Below are 21,650 nucleotides of genomic sequence, written 5' to 3' on the forward strand. Positions count from 1 at the left end.
AAAAGTGCTTGAATTTGACTTTGGAAAAGGTGTAAGAACCCTGATATTTGATTACATTCCACATATTCATAATCTATACATGAACTAGTGTGCATTTTTGCCAGACAAACACAGTCTGAAGCATCTTGCTTGTATGTATTTATTGCAGCGTCTGATTACCACGCAGGCCATGGTGGCCGTAGGATGTACAATTATTTTCGGGGCTTCACGGCCAGACCGGCCGTCATGGCCGCCGTGAAAATCCTACCCTGGTGCACTATCACGATAGATATGATATCTCTGAAAAGGCATATCGTGGAGACCTAATATCGTCTCGACGATATATATCGTCATATCGCCCACCCCTAATCACAGGCTTTTTTTCACAGTCTATTTTAGGATTGCTGGGTTATTTATGAAGGCCTTTGCCTGGAAGCAGTATGTTCTGCTGTGCATTGGTTATACTTTAGTTATCTGGCATTGGATGTGTTTCACGTTGGCTGGATATGTGCAGGTTGTTGAGTTGTTCAGAAATAGGGTTGGCATGGCAATTATGATTAATTATGTTTTAAGTCTGATGAATGAACCATCTTCCACTGTAATGCATTACTTCAGAGAAAAACACTAAACAAAAGGTCAAACAAAAAAGGAAGTTATTTATTTTGTTTGTTGTTATTCAAATGTACTCAGAATTGTTTATTAAGAGAATGTTTATACCTTCACAAAACACCATATTGCACTATGGCCCTTCCCTAGGTGTTATTCTGTGCCATATAGTTGGACCTTAACTCGGGCAGGGTAATACATCAAAGTTGATTTACTGCTGAACTGAATTTAGATAAGTGTTCTGCTGACTGCATAGATGGTTGAAAACAAAGTGTTGACTAGTTGGATTAAGAAGATTTTTCTTTTTCAGATTTTAAGTGTTTGAAAAGTAATTCTGCATCATTTTCACACTCATGTTACTTTTGTGACCGTGTATCATTTACACACACATTTGCGCAATGATATCGTTTCTATTCCCTCTTCCGCTGGCTTTTCAAAGACGCCACAAGGGCAGTATTTCACAGCTGTGAGTTATGATATTCAGGCAGTAGTGGTAACACAGCTATTTAGTGAGCTGACTCATGCCCACTCTGTGATTCAACTGCAGCTGCTAGTGTCCTCTGAGCACCGGCCAGGTTAGGTTTCCTAATATATAGACATTTAAAGCCTCTCCCTCGAAATGGTATGTAGAATATGAGGACACTGTCCACTGTTGGAAAATATGGATAACAAATCTGTGAAAGCACCTTAAAGGTTTTAAAGTAATTCTTTAAGGCCAATTGTTGGGTTTTCTGCTGATTGTCAGACTCCTGTCAGTCAGGAAAACGTAGCCCAAACATTATTATGCCCATTGCTTTATTGGACATCTGATATGCAATGCATCAAAGTTCTCTTGCCGAACAAAAACAAAAGCTGCAATCTAAACTGCAACAGTCCAACAAGACACACATACTTATCTTACATTTCAGTATCTGTGGTTCTACCAAAAGTAATTTTAAAGTAAAAAAAATCTGGTGGATATTTGGCTTTTCAGAACAGGTCTGTGGATGTACCTGAGTCTACCGTGCACAGTTATGGCGCGTTTCCACTGCAGGCCTCGCTCGGCCTCGCTCGGTTTGGTTAGGCCTTATAATGGCGCATTTCCACTGCAGCGGGTAGCCCCGTTTAAGCGTCCTTAACCGTCCTCAAGCGGCCAGGCCAGTTTTTGGTGGCCTTTCCATATAGCCTAGTACCGGCTAGCGGGTACTTTTTCCGGCCTCATAAAATCGTGGTTCCCTCAGACCAGGGCCAGGGCTGAACTAGTGACGTCAACACTCTCGACTGCTGATTGGTCAGAGAGAATCGTCACAAGATCGCGCGCGAGTTCATCCCTAGCGTCGCATATATATTTAGAAGCAAGCTTGCAGCTTTTTTATAAACAGCATTTTGTAAACGGAGGAGCTACAAAAATGGCTACGTCTAATAAGAAAAGCACACCGTGGTCGACCGAGGAGGTGACGACGTTCCTTCATCTCATTGGGAGTGATAAACATCCAGCGGGAGCTCGACGGAACAACTCGAAATGTGAAGCCGATCGCCCCGCCTACACTGCGTTGCTACCCCAGGTCCTAAACTGTAATGGAAATGCGCCACGGCCTCGGACGGCCAGCGAGGTAGCCCGAGGCCTGAGCGAGGACGCTTAAACGGGGCTACCCCGTTGCAGTGGAAATGCGCCATTAGGCCCGGCTCACTTTAATGCTGCGCTTCCATTACAGTTTAGGAACTGGGGCAGTTACTATAGTAACGCAGTGTAGGCGGAGCCGTGACGTCATCTTCAATGAGAGCCCCAGAAAAACAACACAGCCGTTAGCTCTTAGCACTCAGAGCTCACAACTCCTCATATCTGTTCAGAAACTAGACAAAAGTTAAACATGTACAAACCACAGACTGCCTGTGTCATGGCGAATACAGTCGCTGGTTTATTTATGTCTGTATAGGCCGTTGTTGTGAGTGTGGACGGTCGGAGCATATATAACGTTAGCTTAGCCAAGCTACATTTAGAAAACACGCATTTTAAAAGGGTTTTTCGCCTGCCGTCTGTCTGCAGACTTGTCAAAGCTTTAATTCATGGTTTTTACTAACCGGTATCAGTATGTTGTTACTTCGGCATCATTTTGAAACGTGTATTACAATTAAATCACGGTCAAATATGTTCATCTTGTTGTAGTTGTAGACCCCTTGCCAGCGATTCTCTCTCTAGTTTAGCATACTCAGCCCGACTCAGCCTGGTTGTTCCTGGCCCTAGAACCACTATTTAGTCGGGCCAGAAAAAAGGTGAAAAAGTAGCCCCGGGCCAAAACTAGGCCAAGTGGAAACGCAACCAAAAACAGGCCTCGCACGGCTCGGCACGCTTAAAGCGAGCTACCCGCTGCAGTGGAAATGCGCCATTAGTGACATTAAAAGCAGGACATGGTACTGGCCAAAGAACTCTTTCACGTGACAGTCAAGGAGTGTGATGTGTGTCTTATGATAGCAAGATCATAAATTCCTGGAGAGTTTTTACAGACCCTTGGTCATGCATACTTGCATGTTGTAAGAGAGCTTTGTAACTAGTTTGTCCTGCATTATGCTAAGTAATGAACGGAAAAATGTTAGATAGGCAGTGTGAATGAAACATCTGTTTTGATTCTATTTGCAGAAGCTAAATTAGATGTCAGTTAAGCGTGACAATGTGTTGTCCCTCACCAGCTCTTTCCTGGCATTAGTCCGTTTCAGTGTCCTCCCTCTGCTCCTAAGAGTTAACCCTTTCTTATTGTTTCTGCTCTATGTTGCCACAAGACATTGAAAATAATCAACCTCAAATCTCCGGCTGTTTCAGTTCTATATTTTGCTGACACACAAAGTCTAATCCTCACTGCCCACTCACATACAGTACGGGCTGATTTCCTGGACAGCCTGGCTTATGGCCAGATCCCTGAGGGTTTAAAAGGAGGTCTTTGGTTTCACTAGGCCTGTATAACTGGCCTGGGCTTGCTGCTCTATAGTTATGCATGCTGTTAGTGTAGGCCATGCCAGGAATTACTAATGCAAGTTGAGAAGGGCGGTTGTACACATTCCAGAAAGTTTTGTTAATATGCAGAGCCTTTCAAATGCATTATCGCCCACCTTATCTATGCATAGGTCAGTTTATGGTATGATCAATTCTGTTGGGCAACAACACTATCAGCGTTGCATATTTTATACCATAATTCATTGACAAACCCGCCAGCTGCCAGACATTTGTTGACTCATCATGTATAGCTTTGTTTATAATACAGGCTGTGAGCGCACCATTAGCCTGATACTAGATAGTGATACAGTTGGTATCTAAAGGGCTGGGCCTTATATCAATGCAAAGATTAATTGTAGTCATTCGTACTTAATAATGAATAATGAATCACAGTTCTGTCTAAATTAACAGTCAGACCAAGCCAGAAATGACCTCACAATCATTCATCAGTTTAATTAAAAATTCAAGCTGGTGGTTTTCCACATCTTACCACAATAACGCAATTTTAATGTATAGGGTGATTTTCTTCTGATTAGAATTATTCTTTATTTGTCATGTATTATACCAAGTAACCTATGTAAACCTACTTCCCATTGATGTAAACCCATTGAGATGAGTGTAGCTTGTGTTGAATAGTAAAACCATTTTTTAATGAGCAGAGTTTTGGTTCAACAGGCCTGGTTTATTGTTTGGGATTATGACCTGTACTGTTTTAACCTTCTCTCATTCTCAGTCATGCTGTAGCTCTTTTTATCATTTTGGTTATCTTGGTGTTCAGGACAAAGCTAGACACAATTAATTTGGTTCAACGTAGTCTGCTAGAGAAACAGGACCACTTCCCTACACCCCCAACTATATGATTTTCTACTTCTGCAGTTTTGTGGGTGTAGAAGGAAATCTTAATGGCACCACCTTTTTAGGTTAGATTTGTAAAGGCCTTTTATTTACTTTGAGGCCTATAGATTTCCTTTTTAGATGTTCAAAACTGAAACATCAAGTTGATCTAGATTTGAAAATGATTTCTCATGAACAAACACATTCTGATGCTACTTTAGTTAGAACAGGAATATTGTATTGTATTGATAGTCTTCATCATGCCATGACATTTGCACAGTAAGTAATGTCTTTATCTTATAGTTATTATCTTTGTCTCCTGCAGGATCGTAAGCTTTCAAAGACGGAGAGGCAGCGCTTTAAGGAGGAAGCGGGGATGTTGAAGGGACTACAGCATCCCAACATTGTCCGTTTTTACGACTCCTGGGAGGGACCCTCGAAAGGCAGGAAGTGCATTGTACTGGTCACTGAACTCATGACTTCTGGCACACTCAAAACGTGAGTCTCAGAGTAGCTGGAGCCAGCAAACACATTAATACAGACCTCCTATATACATTAAACATGAGTGCTTTTCCATTTTGATACAAATGATCATCCTGACTATTATAAATATTCTGACCATTTGTCTAATATGTTAGAAAACCAAATATTTTACAGTAATCTATTATCGTTTTATAAGATGTCAATCAATATCTAATGTAGTGCTTTTTTGAAATTTCAGAAAATACTACATTTGCTAGCTTTATAAGTTCTGTTCTCCTCAGAGGATTTATGAAAGTTATGATCTATTCCCTTGTAGATATCTGAAGCGGTTCAAGGTGATGAAAATTAAAGTGCTGCGGAGCTGGTGTAGACAAATCCTCAAGGGCCTCCACTTCCTTCATACTCGGACTCCCCCCATCATCCACAGGGACCTCAAGTGCGACAATATTTTCATCACAGGCCCAACAGGATCCGTCAAGATTGGAGACTTGGGACTGGCCACTCTAAAGCGTGCATCATTTGCTAAGAGTGTTATAGGTACGAATACAAAGTAATTTCTTTACTCTGGTACCTGTCCTGTTGTGGGACAGTACATTTTCTAAGTTGATATCATGTTTGTATTGAAAATGATGTTTAAAATGGCTATTTCCTTGTGTCGTGTTTTCCTGACGATGTGGTTCAAAAACAGACCACAAGGTTTCAGCTGCCTCTCAAACCACAGCTCAAATGGAGGCCAAACTCAAAAGGCTTTCTCTCTTGAAACTCAAACAGTCACTATCAAGTTTGGTCATGTACAGAATATATCTGTTCTATGTTTCTCCAAAAAAAAGAGAGTTTTTTTCCAGGCACCTACTGAATGTAACCTGGCCAAGGATAAAGGTATGGCCTTTGCTTCTGTCTTAGACTGGTCTTTGTTCTGTGGTTTGGAAAGATGTGGTCTGTTTGCCAGTTATACCTTATAATGTTTAACTTCTCTTTCTATGGCTTTGCCTCAACAGGTTTTTTTTCTAGTGTTTGTCTCTTACTGTCTTTTAAAATTATTGCAGGGCAGCAGAATCTTTTTGATCCTTCTTTGTGTCCAGGGAACTCTCCCTACTTTCTCTCTGTCAGCCTTTTGTCTATATATTTTATTTTTCTTTCACATTCTTGGGTATGTTCTTAAAATGTAGGCTCTAGCCTCAGCTGTGCCCCATTCTGCTGTTTGGAATAGGGTACTGCTGGTCATTGAGTAAGTATGAACTTTTGTGGGCTGGTAAGTGTGACAGTGTGCTGTAACACACATCAATATCAAAACTATTACATTTAAATAAACCGTTTTTCTGTGTAAGACCTGATTTAAATGTAAAAGGATCTATTAATAAAACAAGGCCAATGTGCAAAGACACACTGCTGAGCACCGTAACTAGCTATGGGATTTGCTTCTCTCAACCTTCACCATAACAGTTTCCTCCTGCAGGTGAGGAAGAGACGGTAAGTTAGACTTCGAAAGGTGAGTGTAATATAAAAGTAACATGTGGTTGTAAGGTAAGGTCTTGACAAAAGTTATTTCCACAGCTAGTCATATTTCTCTTACAGAGATCATTGGCATTCCATTGAATAAATTACACAGTATTTTGTCCTAGGTATTGTTCTTTTGGACATTGCAAACAACATTAATTTTGGCTAACTAGTGTGTTCCGCACATTGGCGGCCTCAGTCACATTCTTACATCCCAACATGTTATGGTCTTACACAGACAAACACGTGCTTTCTTCTCTGCAGTCTAACTGAGCCCAGCCTCTCCCTCCTTTTTTGTTTTCTTTCTCTTTTTTGCTTTCCTCCCCCTTTTTATTTTATTTTTTCTCTCTTCCAACTTTCATCTCACAGGTTCTACTCCATGAGATATCAACAGGATGGTCACTCCTCTCATCCTGCTCTTCCTCAACCCCTCACGGGTTAGGGGAGCAGAGTGGCAATGGGTTGTGAGAAGCCCACTCAATCAGTAAGGGAGTTCGAGAGTTCTGAATAGTTGTTTTGATTTAAGGTACCCCTGAGTTCATGGCGCCTGAGATGTATGAGGAGAAGTACGACGAGTCAGTGGATGTGTATGCCTTTGGAATGTGCATGCTGGAGATGGCCACCTCAGAGTACCCTTACTCAGAGTGCCAGAACGCAGCACAGATCTACCGCAGAGTTACCAGCGTAAGTCTTCTTTTCAACCCTCCATGTCACCCCTCTGCCCTGCCCTCACCTCTCCCTTCGTGCAGAGAAGGCTAATGTCCCATTTGGAATGATTTTAAATGACCACAGACGCCTCTTTATCAAGCTTACATTACGTTTATATCCTCTACAATTGTTTTTCATTCCTTAAATTTAGTTTGTTCTTGTATATGATAGTTTATTTCTTAATATCTTATCTAAAGAACCCACAAACTTTGAAAACCTCTGAGAAAACTATGTTTCAACTAATCTTTCTTTGTCCTTTTACTGAATCATGGTGTATGCTGGTTAAGCACGTAGACTGAGACGTAGATGATTAAAGGCTGAACCAGCAGAATTCCTGCTAACAGTTAATGGTTCAGTCTTGTTATGATGACAGAGGGGCAGCACATCTCAAAACAAACATGCTTTTTGGTCTTATTCATACACTTCATACTGACTTAGTCACTGACAAGTCACTAATATGATTCATACTCAATAACTAGTGCCTCACAGATAAAAAAAAGTTTAACCTGTTCCAAGTTTGTGTACAAAATGCTCCTTGAAATCTATACCTTAACTGAAAGTATATATACTGAAGTTATTGCCACATGAACCTACAAAGGACCTTTTTCTATTTTCCCCACTGAAAACGATTGAGTTCTTCTGCTCTTTTGATGAGCCATAAATTGCTCGTATTGCAGAACATCCAACACGGTTGACTCAGATGAGAAACAAAGAGCTATTGTGGTGTTGAGCCTACATTTGGGTAGTGTCACATGCTCTAGCTTTACAGTAGTATTCCTTGGGGACATGAGCTCCTGTTTTGATATTAAGCTCATCTGTTCAGCCAGTCCTCCATTTTCCTGTAGCACCATGTAGTTTCCTGTTGCTATTGGTTCAATACATCACCTCTCATTGACTGTCCTTTTATGAGTTATGCCATCCTTTCCCCACACAATCTGAATGTATTTAATACCACCCTATAGAAAGCATGCCATCCTTGACACATTATTTGACAATAGTTTTTTAAAAGCAACCCCTTCCACTTCATTCAATGGCCTTTTGACATTCATTTATAAGTTATACGTTTTATAAGAAAAGAAGGTTTATAATTCCCAGTCCTCTGGGAGATGATAAATACTTGTGTGCTAATTATTATATAGAGCCTCTGAGCTGTAAAGGAGATAAAGGTCATAAGAAAAAGAACATATGAGAAGAAGAACCATTCTCATTCAGGGTTCTGTGTTTCCTGTAGGGGGTGAAGCCAGGCAGCTTCGACAAGGTGGCCATTCCTGAAGTGAAGGAGATCATCGAGGGATGCATTCGCCAGAACAAGGACGAGAGGTCTATATCTTCAGAGCATGTAATAGGAAGTCTAGCTCTCCAGGAAAACATATCTTTGCTCACGGTTTGTCTCCCTCTATTAAGGTATTCAATCAAGGACCTCCTGAACCATGCCTTCTTCCAGGAGGACACAGGGGTGCGTGTGGAATTGGCAGAAGAAGATGATGGAGAGATGGAGCTTATAAAACTGTGGCTGAGAATTGAGGATGTAAAGAAACTCAAGGGGAAGTACAAAGATAACGAGGCCATTGAGTTTTCTTTCGACCTCCTCAAAGACGTCCCAGAGGATGTGGCTCAGGAAATGGTGAATTTAACTTTGAAAAAGTTTAATCAGTCTTTTAAAAATGGGGTTTTAATATAATTTGTTTAAATGTTTAATGCCTAATTGTATGTCATGTCTTTGTGATGTAGGTTGAGTCTGGTTATGTGTGCGAAGGTGACCACAAGACCATTGCGAAGGCCATAAAGGACAGGTCGTCTCTAATCAGTCGCAAGAGAGCACAGCGGCAGCAGGTGTGTAAATGCTCACTATGTAGTGCATTTAAAATGTTAATTATGTATATTTTATCCTGTTTACATGTTGCCAATTGGTGTTCTCTTAAGGTGTTTTAAAACATTTGCCACTGACTGTCTTGCAGGTCAGAGAAAATCAGGAGAAGAGAAGGATAGAGGAAGAGCAGCAGGTTCAGTTACCCCCTGCTCAGCCACCAGAGGTGCCTCAGTCCCAGCCCGTGCCCCAGCCCGCTCCCTACGTCTCTCCACAACCAAACCCACAGATGGCCCCCCAACCTGCATCTCAGCAGAGCCTTCAGAGCTCCAACTATAACACTCCTCAATCCACCCAACTGGCCGGCATGGCGCAGGGTGTCCCTTTCATCCCCCAGTCAACGGGACAAGTCCCAGTTCATGTTCAGAGTGTGACCTCCATCCAGCCGGAGTCAGAGGAGCCTGAGGCGGACCAACACCATCAACTACAGCACACTGGAGGAGGTGAGTCTCAAAGATGATCAGATAATCCTGAAGCCACAATAATAAAACGTTTTCATTTTCATAAATGAACCTTCTTGTCCACCTCTCACAGCCGTTCACATGGGAGACAGACTGTCCGGTTCCACCGTCCCCCCTGAGATCCAGCCCCCTCAGTCTGGAATATCCTACAGCAGCCCTCCCAGTCAGCATCTTCAGCCCCAGGTGTCACACCAACAGACACAAAATGACCAAACGCTTCAGCAGCCATTGTCAGTGGTGAGTGTAGTTAAGGAAAAAAATAAGACGATATGTTTGTCTGTTGAAGAGAATTAGATAATGTGCCTCTCAGAATTAAGTATACATTATAATCCTGTGTCTAACCCAATGGGTTATTTATATTTATACTTCTGAGCTTATATTTTCCCCTCCAGCTACACGTTTTTCGTCTTGGATTTTGCTTATTTATCTTTACCACGTTGTTTTCTCTGTGTGACTTCAGGTTCAAACCCAGATGCCAGTGGTCCACCCTGAAGTTGTTCCTGTGGTTCCCGGCAGCCAGTCGGTTCCCGTGGCTCCTCAGCAGGTAAATGTTGAACTGCATGTCTTTAAAGTGTAACTTCACGCCAACAAGCTTTGTTTTACTGACCCCTGGCTAAAAGTTTCAAATCTGTTGCAACTAACAACAAACATATTGTACATGTCAGGCTGTACTGAACGCTCCCTGAGTACATTTGTATATCACTGCAGCCGGTGCACTTCAACCTCTCAAGGTCAGCAAAGCACTTCAGAGGCTGTTTGGACCTTTTGAAGCTTATATTCTCTGTTTATTTTATTGAAAGCAGGTCTGTTCTGAATCCCCAGTTTTTTTTCCCCCGTAGTTTTATTTTTATTGTCCAGTTTTCCACTCTTACCCTGTGTTATGTTTTGTTTCTTATAGTACGGAGTTTACTACCAACCATCGCTTCCCCCTCAGGTAGATAAAATGTCCCATTTTTCTGTTCCTTGGTGATACACCCAAAGCCTTTCTGAGGGAAAAAAAATGGTCTATATTTTCACAGGTGTTTGGTTAGTAGTAGGCATTTCCAAACAGAATGTATAGTATCCAAACACAAATGTTATCTTAGCTAACAAAATGTGGAACAGTCATGTACATGCTTCTAAAAACACGGGAGTGTTCACAATGTTCACTGATGAATATCTTGACAGGCCACACTGTCAAATAGATCAATGTTCTGCAGCTATGTTGACAAACAGGCAAGTGTGGGTTTGGAATAGAGCCAAAGTCAACCTCTGTTAAAGGTTCAAGTTTAGTGCCTGAGATTTCTATAATGAAAGTGGGTCAGCTTTTATCACAACATCAGGACACTTTGATTTTATTCTTGTTTCTGACTTCTTTTCCCTTTTACTCTAATAGATTCCGACCCAACAAGTGGTGATACCCCCATCTTCTCAGACATCCTCACCCCAACAGCAGCAGCAGCAGCAGCAGCCAGAAAGCAGCGCTACTCTCCTGAGCTCCACTCTACCACAGGCTGGAGTTCAGCAGCTACAGGTGAAACACACCTCCCATGCTCAGGCTAAGCATGTATCATACCCTGACATATCGCTTTGCCATACCAAAGTATGGATTTCATGCTACCCATTTTTATGTTTGCATTTATTCTAAATCTTTTTTTTTTCTTTTCTCTGGACACTCAACTCTCATTACCATGGTTGTCCCCTTTTTTCTTCCCCTCTGCATGCTGCTCATTCCTGCATGACTTTTAGTCTTGGGCCAATGATCCAAGTCCTATCCTGTCACCTCCACTCAACGCAGAGCACCTTTACTTCCTCTATCAGGCCTCTTGCCTCTCTGTTCTGCAGGTACTCTACAGAGCAAAACAACAGAAGTTGTGTGGGTGGGTGTATGTGGGTCAGGTGTGAAGTATTTGGTTCCTGTTCTGTACAATGTGTACATTTATCCTTCAGAAGACTACATAGAAATTAATTATATATATAAAAAAACACATAATCCTTGTCACTTTTATTATAGAGAACCAACATATGATTAACTTAATTTCTATATGTTTTTTCAACCCACATCTACAAGACCCCAGACCACAATTTCTACTCAAAAGTGAAAAACATAGAATAGTGTTGGGAATTCGCCAAAACATTTTCACATCATTCTGTTCTAAAAGCAGCTCAAAGGTTGTTTTTTTTGAAGCTATAAATCCTCCATGAAATCAGTAACCCCAGTAGATGTGACTGCCTGTAATAAATATTAGACATTGTATCACAGAAAGCGCAGTATTTTAATTACCTACAGGGCTGGAGTAGTCATTAATAGAACAGCAGTACCTTGTTTAAACGTTATTAATATCCATATAAGCACAGCAGAGAAAAATGGCCACATTCTGAAGGAAATGAAAACTCCATTACACAGCAATATTTACACAGTGCCTGAGAGCTGAATAATGGCGTCGCTTGTTGTACCCAGACACGTTTCGTCCGGTTCAACTGCTCCACCTCGTGGATGGTCTGGTTTCCATGATCCCTTTCATGTGGATAGTTTATCACCATAAATGACCAAAATAACAATGGAATGAATTTAAATTGTGTTGATATTTGCTTTTGACATGAAGTGTTTGATTAATAACAGTCTTCTGTGTTTCAGGCCCCTGTGAGTGTTGTTCAGCCAGCCCCAGTGGAGCCAGGACCCTCTGCTCTGGTGCCTCCATCTGTAGAAAGGTGAGGAGAATGTTATTGTCAAAGGTTTCACCAGCACCGCACATTGTGTCTGTTCTCTCTCTAATGGCGCGTTTCCACTGCAGGCCTCGCTCGGCCTCGCTCGGTTTGGTTAGGCCTTATTAGGCCCGGCTCACTTTAATGCTGCGCTTCCATTACAGTTTAGGAACTGGGGTAGTTACTATAGTAACGCAGTGTAGGCGGAGCCGTGACGTCATCTTCAATGAGAGCCCCAGAAAAACAACACAGCCGTTAGCTCTTAGCACTCAGAGCTCACAGCTCCTCATATCTGTTCAGAAACTAGACACAAGTTAAACAAGTACAAACCACAGACTGCCTGTGTCATGGCGAATACAGTCGCTGGTTTATTTATGTCTGTATCGGCCGTTGTTGTGAGTGTGGACGGTCGGAGCATATATAACGTTAGCTTAGCCAAGCTACATTTAGAAAACACGCATTTTAAAAGGGTTTTTCGCCTGCCGTCTGTCTGCAGACTTGTCAAAGCATTAATTCATGGTTTTTACTAACCGGTATCAGTATGTTGTTACTTCGGCATCATTTTGAAACGTGTATTACAATTAAATCACGGTCAAATATGTTCATCTTGTTGTAGTTGTAGACCCCTTGCCAGCGATTCTCTCTCTAGTTTAGCATACTCAGCCCGACTCAGCCTGGTTGTTCCTGGCCCTAGAACCACGATTTACCAAAAACGGGCCCTGCACGGCTCGGCACGCTTAAAGCGAGCTACCCGCTGCAGTGGAAACGCGCCATAACAGATCCATTTCTCCTTCAGTTGCCTTTCGGATGCAGCTTCAGGTCTTAGTGACGGCAATGAAGGAGGCTCTACATCAGGAGGCCGCCATGAAGGCCGCTCACTGAAGCGTCACCAGCGGCGATCAGTACGCAGCCGCTCCCGCCATGAGAAGACTGGGAAGGCCAAGCTCAATGTTCTCAGTGTATGTATCTGAACTGATAAGTTCATTTAAATCCTGTCTTATGGTCTTTGTAATTCAAACTGTTTTAACCTGGACAAATGTTTTGCAGATCTCAAATGTGGGAGACAGAGTGGCTGAGTGTCAGCTGGAAACACACAACAGGAAGATGGTGACCTTTAAATTCGACCTTGATGGTGATAACCCGGAGGAGATTGCACAGATCATGGTAGACAAAACATTTTAACTTTCAGATTGTGTTTGTTACAATAAATATATTATTTAAAATTGTAATACCCATTCGATAGAGTATCCCTTGAATTTGTAACTGAGGAAGAAAATCCACTGTGTTCTCTCCGTATATATGTAGTTTTGGTCATTTTAGTTGAACTTCTTTTGCTTTTTGTTTCAGGTTGAGAGTGAATTTATTTTGGAGAATGAGCGGGATTCCTTCGTTGAGCAGGTCCGTGAAGTCATAGAAATGGCCGATGAGAAAGGAGAGGGCATGAAGGAAGGCTTCCCTCAGGTATTTCTTTACTTCACATCACCTTGTTAGCCAAATATACATTTTGAGGAATTTAAAATGTAATCCTGATGAACCTGACAATTGAAATGTATGCTTTTATCTCTTTGCAGATGATTGATCTCCAAAAACAGCCTGAGCTGTCTATTCCTATGCTGCCAGGTAAACTCCATTGAGCCAGAAATACTATAATTATTTATTTTAATGAAGTCCAACTCCTGTCTTACAATCTTCCTCTCTTTAAATTCCTCTCAGGCATTTCCCCCATGACTACAGCGCAGGTGGTGCATTCGGCAGGTCGGAGGTTCATAGTCAGCCCAGTGCCCGAGTCTCGTCTTAGAGAACAGTTTTTTGGCGGTACTTCGTCTAATACCTCCTTTGGAGATGAACCAGGTGAGAGAACGTTCATTCTTTGTAGAATCAAACTGTCCCCACTGTTTGGTTTTAACTGTAAAATGTTTGACACTGCATGAAAATACTGATTAAAAGTAAAAAGTGTCAAGGCGCTGTTAGTGTTATACCCTAACTGAAAACAAAACCTTGGCAGATAAATGTTTTTTGAAAAATATGAATATACTTGGCATTTCTTTTCTAGCTCCCTCTCTGCCACTGGGCCTGTCTCTGTCCGCTCCTTCTGGGACTTTGCAGCAGGCTTTCAGTATAATGAAGCAGGCTCGTCTGGAGAGAGGCAGCACCCTGGATCCCTCTGAGCAGGAAGCAGGCCCTGTCCCGGCCCCTGAGGCAGGACCCGGCCCCCACTCTAACACTAGCCTCGCTCCTTCAGAGGCTGTAGCTCTGCCTCTGACATCCACTGCAACATCCTCACCATCCCCCCCAACTGGGAGGGTTTCCCCTCCACCTGCAGTCACTCAGTCCCAAAGCCCCGCCCCCATCACCAGTGATCCCAGTCCCCCTGCTCAGTCAGCCCATGAAGCAGCCCCCCCACAGCTTCCACCAGCTGCCAATATCCCCCCCACACCTTCCAGCGTCTCCCCTCCATCAGTGCAGACCTCCGTCCCTGCAGGCCCCGGGCCCCCGAGCAGCGCCTCGGCCCCGTCTATCGCCAGTGTTTCATCCAGTAGTCCTGTCTCTGTCCCTGCTTCAGAGCAGCAGCCTTTTAACGGCGCTGCATCGTCCTCCCAGCCGGTGAATTCGTCCATCCCTACATCACAGTGTCAGCCCGTCCCCATTTCTGCTCAGCCCCCTCCCCCCACCCCGGTGCCTGGTCCAGCTCAGCCCGTGGAGCCAGAGGGAGCTGATCTCCAGAACAAAACGGCTGGCAGAGATGATATCCAGGCGCTGGATAAAAAGCTCCGGTCCCTCTTCAAAGATCAGAGCTCTGCGTCAGTGGATCAGAACACCGGCACCTCTTCTCCTCCCACTGGGACTGCTTCCCCTCCCCCCGGCGCCGCCCTGGTGCCCCCTTCAAACCTCCCCCTCTCCTCTGGAGGGCAGAGTGTCCTGGGCCTGACCACCACCCCGGGACAGGGTATTACCCCAGCAGGACAGACCCCTCCAACTAAGTCAAGGGCACATGTAAGTGAAAACTGCAGCATACAAGAATGTATCTAAAATGCTGCTTATTGCAACAACAAAAACAGTTTGACTAATTTCCTTTTTTGTTTTATTTGAAAGACTTTACCTACTGGTTTTGACCAAGCTGCTACACCTCCATCTGAACTTGTACCTCCATTTCCTGGACCAAATCAGGTGAAGTTAAATGTGTTTTATTTGCACTACCTGTTCTACTATCAGGCTTTTGTAGTGTAGATGTACATATGTAATACTTAGATGGTCCCTTATACCCCGTGTGTTTGTCTCCACAGTCTCAGAAACCCCTGGGTAATTTAGACGCCCAGTTGAGGAGAGCTCTGAGCCCAGAGACCGTTCAGGGAGGCAGCAGAGCGCAGTCTCCAGCAGCAGCTTTCACTCTGGGGCGCTTCCAGGTACGTTTCAGTCACGGCTTTAAAAGTATCTGGTCAGTTCAGTTTAAAACGGCTAAACCTTGTGCTCGGTATACTCAAATGTTTCCCTCTCCTCTTCTCCAGGTGTCTCTTGCTACTGATGGTTCGTCCAGCATTGTTTCCTCTTCTTCCCTCACGCCGTCCTCTACCTCTTCTTCTTCCTCTTCCTCCTCGCCCTCTAGTCCAGAAAATACCCTCCACCGGTCATCCGCTCTGTCCAGAGGGGTTTGTGAAACTGACTCTGGAAGTCAAGCCTCTCCTCTCTCCGCTGATGCTGCCAGTCAGCCCACTACCATTGGCCGCTTCCAGGTGTCTACAAGCACCAACGCCACCACTGGGACAACCACTGGGACAAACCACTGGCTCAACCACTGGCTCAACCACTGGGACAACCACTGGCTCCAAAGTGGGACGTTTTTCAGTCACAGGTACATACCAGCTTCAAATTCAGCTAGCTTTGATACAGGGTAGCCAACACGGTGCCCGCGGGCACTTAGTCGCTCGCAGGGGCAACGTGAGTCGCCCGCAGGGCATGTTCTAAAGATAGCACTAGTCCCAATGCCCCCGGACCCCCCTAGAGGATGTGAGGTCCACCCCCAAATAAAGCAGGTTAAAATAATTAGATTGCATACATTTTCTTTTAGTAAACACTGAAAACGGGTCCCACAGACCCAAACAGCGCCCAAAGGTTAAAGGTAAGCATATAATAGTGTTCAAATGTGCTAAATATATACACTGCAAAAAACAAAACAAAGAGGAGTAAAAGTAGCCCCCGACTTGTTTTATTTTTTGAAAGTAGCTCTCATCCTAAAAAAGGTTGGAGACCCCTGGAGTATTGTAATTCCCTCCTTGCACAGGACTTATATCAAACAGTGTCCTTCTATATGATACTTGACTAAGTACAAAACTGATGCTTCATATGTTCTGAAAAGTCCATCTCAATGCTAACACTTCCCCTGAGCTAGCTTAATGAACCATAATAAGGGCTTTACAAATTATTATCACAGCTATCCTTTAGTCCCCTTTGATAATTGAATATGATAGAAGTTGTATGATGTCCTCTGAGATGTCTTTATAAAAAGCTAAGCACTCACTTTTAAACGTATGCTATCGGCGGAGGACGCAGTGGGAATTACTATTCAGAGCTTTGATAGCATTTGCAAGCTCAGTAGACTTATCCAGCTACTGAATTTAAACATCCATTATGTTTAAACAACATCAGATGATAATCCTTGGATGAACATTTAACAAAACAAATGTTCTTCCTGTGCACAGATTACAGATGTTTAGGGTTCATTTTAAATCACGTGAGCTCCCAGGTCAACATATTCTACTTTTTTAAAATGTGTTATGTCTTTGTTTTCTCCCAGTCACCCCCGCTCCAGCTGCAGGCTCCAGTCCAACACATGGCTCCAGTCTGCAGAACGGCCCCTCATCGTCAACGTCTGATCCTCAACACTCACACCCCCACTACAGCAGTGACAATGACGATGACTCTGAGAAAGAGGATGAAGCTCTGCACAAAGAAATAAGCCGTCTCAGAGAAAAGTATGTCACATGTAGATAATGATACTTCAAACTACCATGATTTCCTCTTACACACTTATTGCAGAAGTCTGTCTGTATTTGAGTTTTTCACAGCTCAATACAAATATTTGAACATGACGGTCTTCTTTGGCTCACAGACACATGACGGAGATCCAGATATTGCAGAGTCGTCAGAAAGAGGAGGTGGAAGCCCTGTTCACAAAGATGGGGAAACCTGCTCCTTCTTCAGTCTTCTCCCCTGCTGTGGCCATGGCTGGAGGTCGACGGCGGCTCAAGAGCAGAAGCCACAAATCGTCTCGCGGTAGTGGACAGCCCAGCCCCGTGCACTCAGGTCAGGACAGTCAACTGTTATACTCACTTTGATGTCTGTCCAGCAATCAGTCACTGAAGCTGTTAAACTGCTCTGTTCCTGGGTAAATATTGACATGCCTCTGTGGATCATGCTTGTATGTTCACAGCCTCTGCTCCGAGTCATCACAGTTCAGGGTCCCCTCCGAAGCAAAGTTCAGCCTCGGCAACAGAGGCCTCGGAGACGGCAGCAGAGGCCTCTCAAGCAGCTAACGCGGCGGCGTCCATAAAGCAGCTCAGAACCTCTCCATCCATGCCCAGCCTCAGCAGTTGCTCCACAGGTAAGTGGAAGCACTTAGTTTGTTCACAGAGAGCTCCTTGAATTGATTTTCTAGATGAAATCTCACCTCTCTTCTTGTTACCAGGATCAAGTGGGAGCGGCTCAACAAATGGTTCAGGCCCCTGCCAAAACCACTCTGCTTCTCTGACTCTGACCCAGCCGGTTGGATCCTCTTCCTCTCAAACCCAGAAGGGCAAGGGCACCTTCACGGATGACCTGCACCAGCTGGTGGATAACTGGGCGAGGGACGCCATCAGCCTGTCTCAGTGCAAGAGAGGTCCTAAAGCTGGAGCAGCGGCACCTCTGGGACACGATGTAGGCATTCACTACTTTATTCTAATCTTTCAATCCATCATTGGAGCTCTTATAAGATATGATGTCATGGTTCATATGGGTCTTTGGGGGTTCACATAAAGGACATTGGTCATTGAAAGAAAAGCAGAAAAATGTTCGAAAACAAAAAGTTCTTTATATATATTTTTTACTTAAAGTAAGTTAGGAAATAGTCTACTTTACGATGTCTACATATGTGTATCCTGTAGTTGTGTTTCACTCGTGACCGGCTTCTAGAGTGCTATGGTCACATGCTGGTTGTCATCATAAAAAGTCTCAGTGTTGTCAAAGTAATTAAGCCTAAATTGGGTTCCTTGAATGTGATACTTTAGAAGATGTTGCACCCATGTTATGTTGTTGCTGAGATCAAATAGGTAACACAGACTTTTCTCACTATTACAGATCATCCCTCCGGTCAACCAGGGCCGTAAATTCTCCGCTCCAGGCTACCTGTGCCCAACGCTTCCCACACCTTCTACCACCACGACCACCGCGTCCACTCACCTCCCCAACCCAGCCGTTCCCTCTGTCCACATGGCCCCTCGGAAAGGCTCTCTGGGCCCCAGCGCGCAGGGCTTTGGATACAACTCGGCCCCGTACAGTGCCGCTCAGTGGGCAGGACCCACAGGCACGTCCCAGGTCAGCATGCTTAACCCCGCACAGCCACTCACGCAGTACCAGCCGCCCACCACAGCCTCGGTGTCCCTGCACCCAGGATACCACATGGGAACGACAGCAGCCCCCCAGAACCCAGTGGGCCCCGGAGGGTCCAACCTGAGGCCCACGTAGCCCAGTGGAAGCCCCCCCACAGGGCAGACAGTCGTGAACGAGAACCACTAGCTCTTTGTGCAGTAGGCTGGTTGGCCGCCTGGATATTGTGCTTTTTATTTTTATTTCAACTTTTATTATGATGTGTTTTTTTTTTCTGTAATAGAGTGGACCTGTGTGGTTCATGTCCTCTCAAGCAGAGCGAAATCTGTCTTTAGATTCAGAGGAAGAGTGCAATACACAGCAGTCTCACACCTAGCCTGCCATCAGCTGTGGAACTGAGCTGTGACGAGCCGTTGGTTTGTGTCTGGTGATGAAACCAACTGCAGCCAAAGATGTCTTTTGAGAGCAGACGTTGCAATGTTTTCATTCCTGTGAAGAGGAGGAGGATGAGGAGGAGGAGGAGGAGGAGGAGGAGGAGGATGAGGATGAGGAGGAAGGAGGGATTGTGGGTCACGTCCTACTGGTCCTGACTTAAAGCCGCACTGGGGCTGAAGACAGTAAAACAACACTTAGACACACGTACAGACACACACCGGACTAAATATGAACCCTGGTTGACAGACTTGTGATAACATGTTAAGTTGTTTCAGAGAGCTATAGGGGGGAGTGTACAGAAAGTGGGAGATAACAGAGGGACATCCAGATGGATTAGCAAAGTGTGACAGGTTGAGTTGGGAGGAGAAAGTTCTGGAAAGTGAGGCAGGAGTGTAAAGGATAGGGTTGCAGTTTGAATACATCCCTATGAACTATTAAGTAAAATGCAATAATGGCAAAGAGTAGATGAGCTGTCCCTTGTAACTGTGGCCTTAATCCCCAACACATTTAGACATTGACTTTGTACATAGATATTTCTTCACTGGGTTATGATTCCACATTTAGCATATTTATGTTCCTGTGAGTCTGGTGACATTGTGATATGAGTTGTCATCCATTCAGATTTATTATACCAGTTTATTCTTCACGTCTGACATATAAACAGTGGATCGTCCACTACTAAAGGCATTGTCCTGGTGTTGACCACCATTCGCAGTGTGAAACTTGAGAGGTGATGCTGCTGAAAATCACAATCGGGTTGAGGTCGTTTGCAGGGTGTTTTTTTGTCTTGTTTTACACAAGAAGGAAATTAGAATCCAAGATGACATTAAACAGCATTAGTTTGGCAGATATGAGCAGTTCATTATCTGCTTATCATATATATCGTAGAAAAAAAAAATGTTGGTTGATTTCAAAAGTATTTGTAGAAGCTTTTAGTCTCTCCCAGTTGTTTACACAGATGGTGCACAGCGCATCGATGAAGTCATGCTGCATTAAATATGTCTGCTCATAACATTTAGCCGTCACGTCTCAAATCACAATTGTCTGGGGTTCTCTTTCTGTGGTCTGTTTTGTATGCGTATATTTAATAAAAACAAATGTTCTTTATGGACCTGTATTCATCAGATTTTGATGTTGTTTCACTGTAATTATTATTAAAGGTTGTTAAACAACATGTAGTTAAAGGAATATAAAAAGTGCAATTGCAGGGTTGTTGTCATTGGTATCCTACTCATCACGCAGGAGTAATCCTGTCGTTTATTAAGCTCTTCTCTCTATGACTGCCCTGCCCCCCCCCCATCCCTTTTTTTTCCTATTTTATTGTACATATGTTAATGTGAGGGAAATGCTTTCACGTAGAGCATGCTTATGGTGACCCACTCTACATGCACATGCTCTACTACCTGTAAACATGAGGAACACTTTAGTGCCTTGCATCCTCACTAATGACAAGTTCCAGATTCATCTATTGCTGTAGCTGTGATTGGACGGCAGAGAAAGTTAACCTGTACACGATGTAAACACCACAGGTGGCTCCTGCCTGTCAGAGGATGTAACACTCTGAAAGTGTAGACCCCACACAGGACTGCAGAACAAAGAGCAGAGTCATGTGGAAGCGTTTCTGCTCCGGCTACACTTCCCTTTGTGTTGTGTGATCAGCTGTGTATTTATATTTGGCTCATGCGTACATGGATTTGGCTGACATTTGTTTTTGTGGGTTTATCACCATTAAACTGTTTCATAGACGCACTTGTTCAGTCGGCGGGCGAGCTGTATAAAGGTTTAAACGTTTTCATGCTGGCTAAACGTTTGTCTCCGCACCTCACGAGTGCCATGCTGTCATTGTGACCCTTTCTCCTGCTCGTAGATTGGATGAATAGTTAAACTTCTCTAGAGAAAAAATAAGTTACTGCAATGCAGAATATGCAATGTTTAAAGGGACTGAGGGGTAATGGAAACATTTGCATGCTGATGAGGGGTTGTTACCGACTTCAATGTTTTTGATATTGGAATATTAGAGATCTTTTTTTAATTATTATTCTTTGCCTTCCTGAGTCGATCTGTCCGATTGCCATTCACCAATATCACAGGCACACCTTTAATATCAAACAATCGCTAAATGATTTCTGCATGCCGGCTTTACTGGTGTTCCATCTTACAAATGTCAACTGACTTACAACTGTACAGCACAAGGTCACAACAAAGCTCTTATAGTCCCTCTGCTACAATCAGTAATTATCCCACCTCTAAGGTACTGGCACGCAGTCATATCTGTCTTTATTTCTGATCCCTCCTAACGGACTTCCTGTGATTCAGTGTTTGTTTTGTGTATGTTTTTCACATTGTACAAAATGTAAAAACAAATAAAAATACTATCAAATAAAAACTTGTCATGCTCATTGGAATAATGTTTCTAAACCGTGGTCACTTTTTTTTTATATAAAAAGAAAATCACATTTATAATATAACTCTATAAATATGTACGATAAACTAAGCATCATTCAAAGACAAACGCTACGAAATGTGGGCTTGTTTGGTCTATTTA

General features: G+C 43.5%; 1 protein-coding gene across 5 annotated transcripts in view; it reads left to right on the plus strand.

The window, feature by feature from the left end:
- LOC117545710 (serine/threonine-protein kinase WNK1-like) overlaps positions 1–21,491 on the plus strand; it is a 37,390-nt gene extending 15,899 nt beyond the window's left edge. For 2 of the 5 annotated variants that reach the window (XM_034215628.1, XM_034215629.1), the window contains exons 3-30: positions 4,713–4,885; positions 5,187–5,407; positions 6,894–7,051; positions 8,307–8,395; positions 8,480–8,699; positions 8,807–8,908; positions 9,034–9,385; positions 9,477–9,640; positions 9,864–9,947; positions 10,302–10,337; positions 10,779–10,916; positions 11,132–11,227; positions 12,021–12,094; positions 12,885–13,047; positions 13,136–13,252; positions 13,436–13,549; positions 13,660–13,708; positions 13,802–13,939; positions 14,142–15,082; positions 15,182–15,256; positions 15,373–15,492; positions 15,595–15,840; positions 15,890–15,938; positions 16,881–17,058; positions 17,196–17,389; positions 17,517–17,687; positions 17,772–18,001; positions 18,422–21,491. In XM_034215628.1, the coding sequence (XP_034071519.1) occupies positions 4,713–4,885; positions 5,187–5,407; positions 6,894–7,051; positions 8,307–8,395; positions 8,480–8,699; positions 8,807–8,908; positions 9,034–9,385; positions 9,477–9,640; positions 9,864–9,947; positions 10,302–10,337; positions 10,779–10,916; positions 11,132–11,227; positions 12,021–12,094; positions 12,885–13,047; positions 13,136–13,252; positions 13,436–13,549; positions 13,660–13,708; positions 13,802–13,939; positions 14,142–15,082; positions 15,182–15,256; positions 15,373–15,492; positions 15,595–15,840; positions 15,890–15,938; positions 16,881–17,058; positions 17,196–17,389; positions 17,517–17,687; positions 17,772–18,001; positions 18,422–18,808 (5,079 nt within the window). In that variant the 3' untranslated portion in view covers positions 18,809–21,491. The remainder of the gene's footprint in view (positions 1–4,712; positions 4,886–5,186; positions 5,408–6,893; positions 7,052–8,306; positions 8,396–8,479; positions 8,700–8,806; positions 8,909–9,033; positions 9,386–9,476; positions 9,641–9,863; positions 9,948–10,301; positions 10,338–10,778; positions 10,917–11,131; positions 11,228–12,020; positions 12,095–12,884; positions 13,048–13,135; positions 13,253–13,435; positions 13,550–13,659; positions 13,709–13,801; positions 13,940–14,141; positions 15,083–15,181; positions 15,257–15,372; positions 15,493–15,594; positions 15,841–15,889; positions 15,939–16,880; positions 17,059–17,195; positions 17,390–17,516; positions 17,688–17,771; positions 18,002–18,421) is intronic. The other 3 variants (XM_034215631.1, XM_034215630.1, XM_034215632.1) reach the window with 3 other exon arrangements.
- The last annotated feature ends 159 nt before the right edge of the window (positions 21,492–21,650 follow it).

This window comes from Gymnodraco acuticeps, unplaced genomic scaffold (assembly GCF_902827175.1).
Source record: "Gymnodraco acuticeps unplaced genomic scaffold, fGymAcu1.1, whole genome shotgun sequence".
NCBI classification, from domain to species: Eukaryota; Metazoa; Chordata; class Actinopteri; order Perciformes; family Bathydraconidae; genus Gymnodraco; species Gymnodraco acuticeps.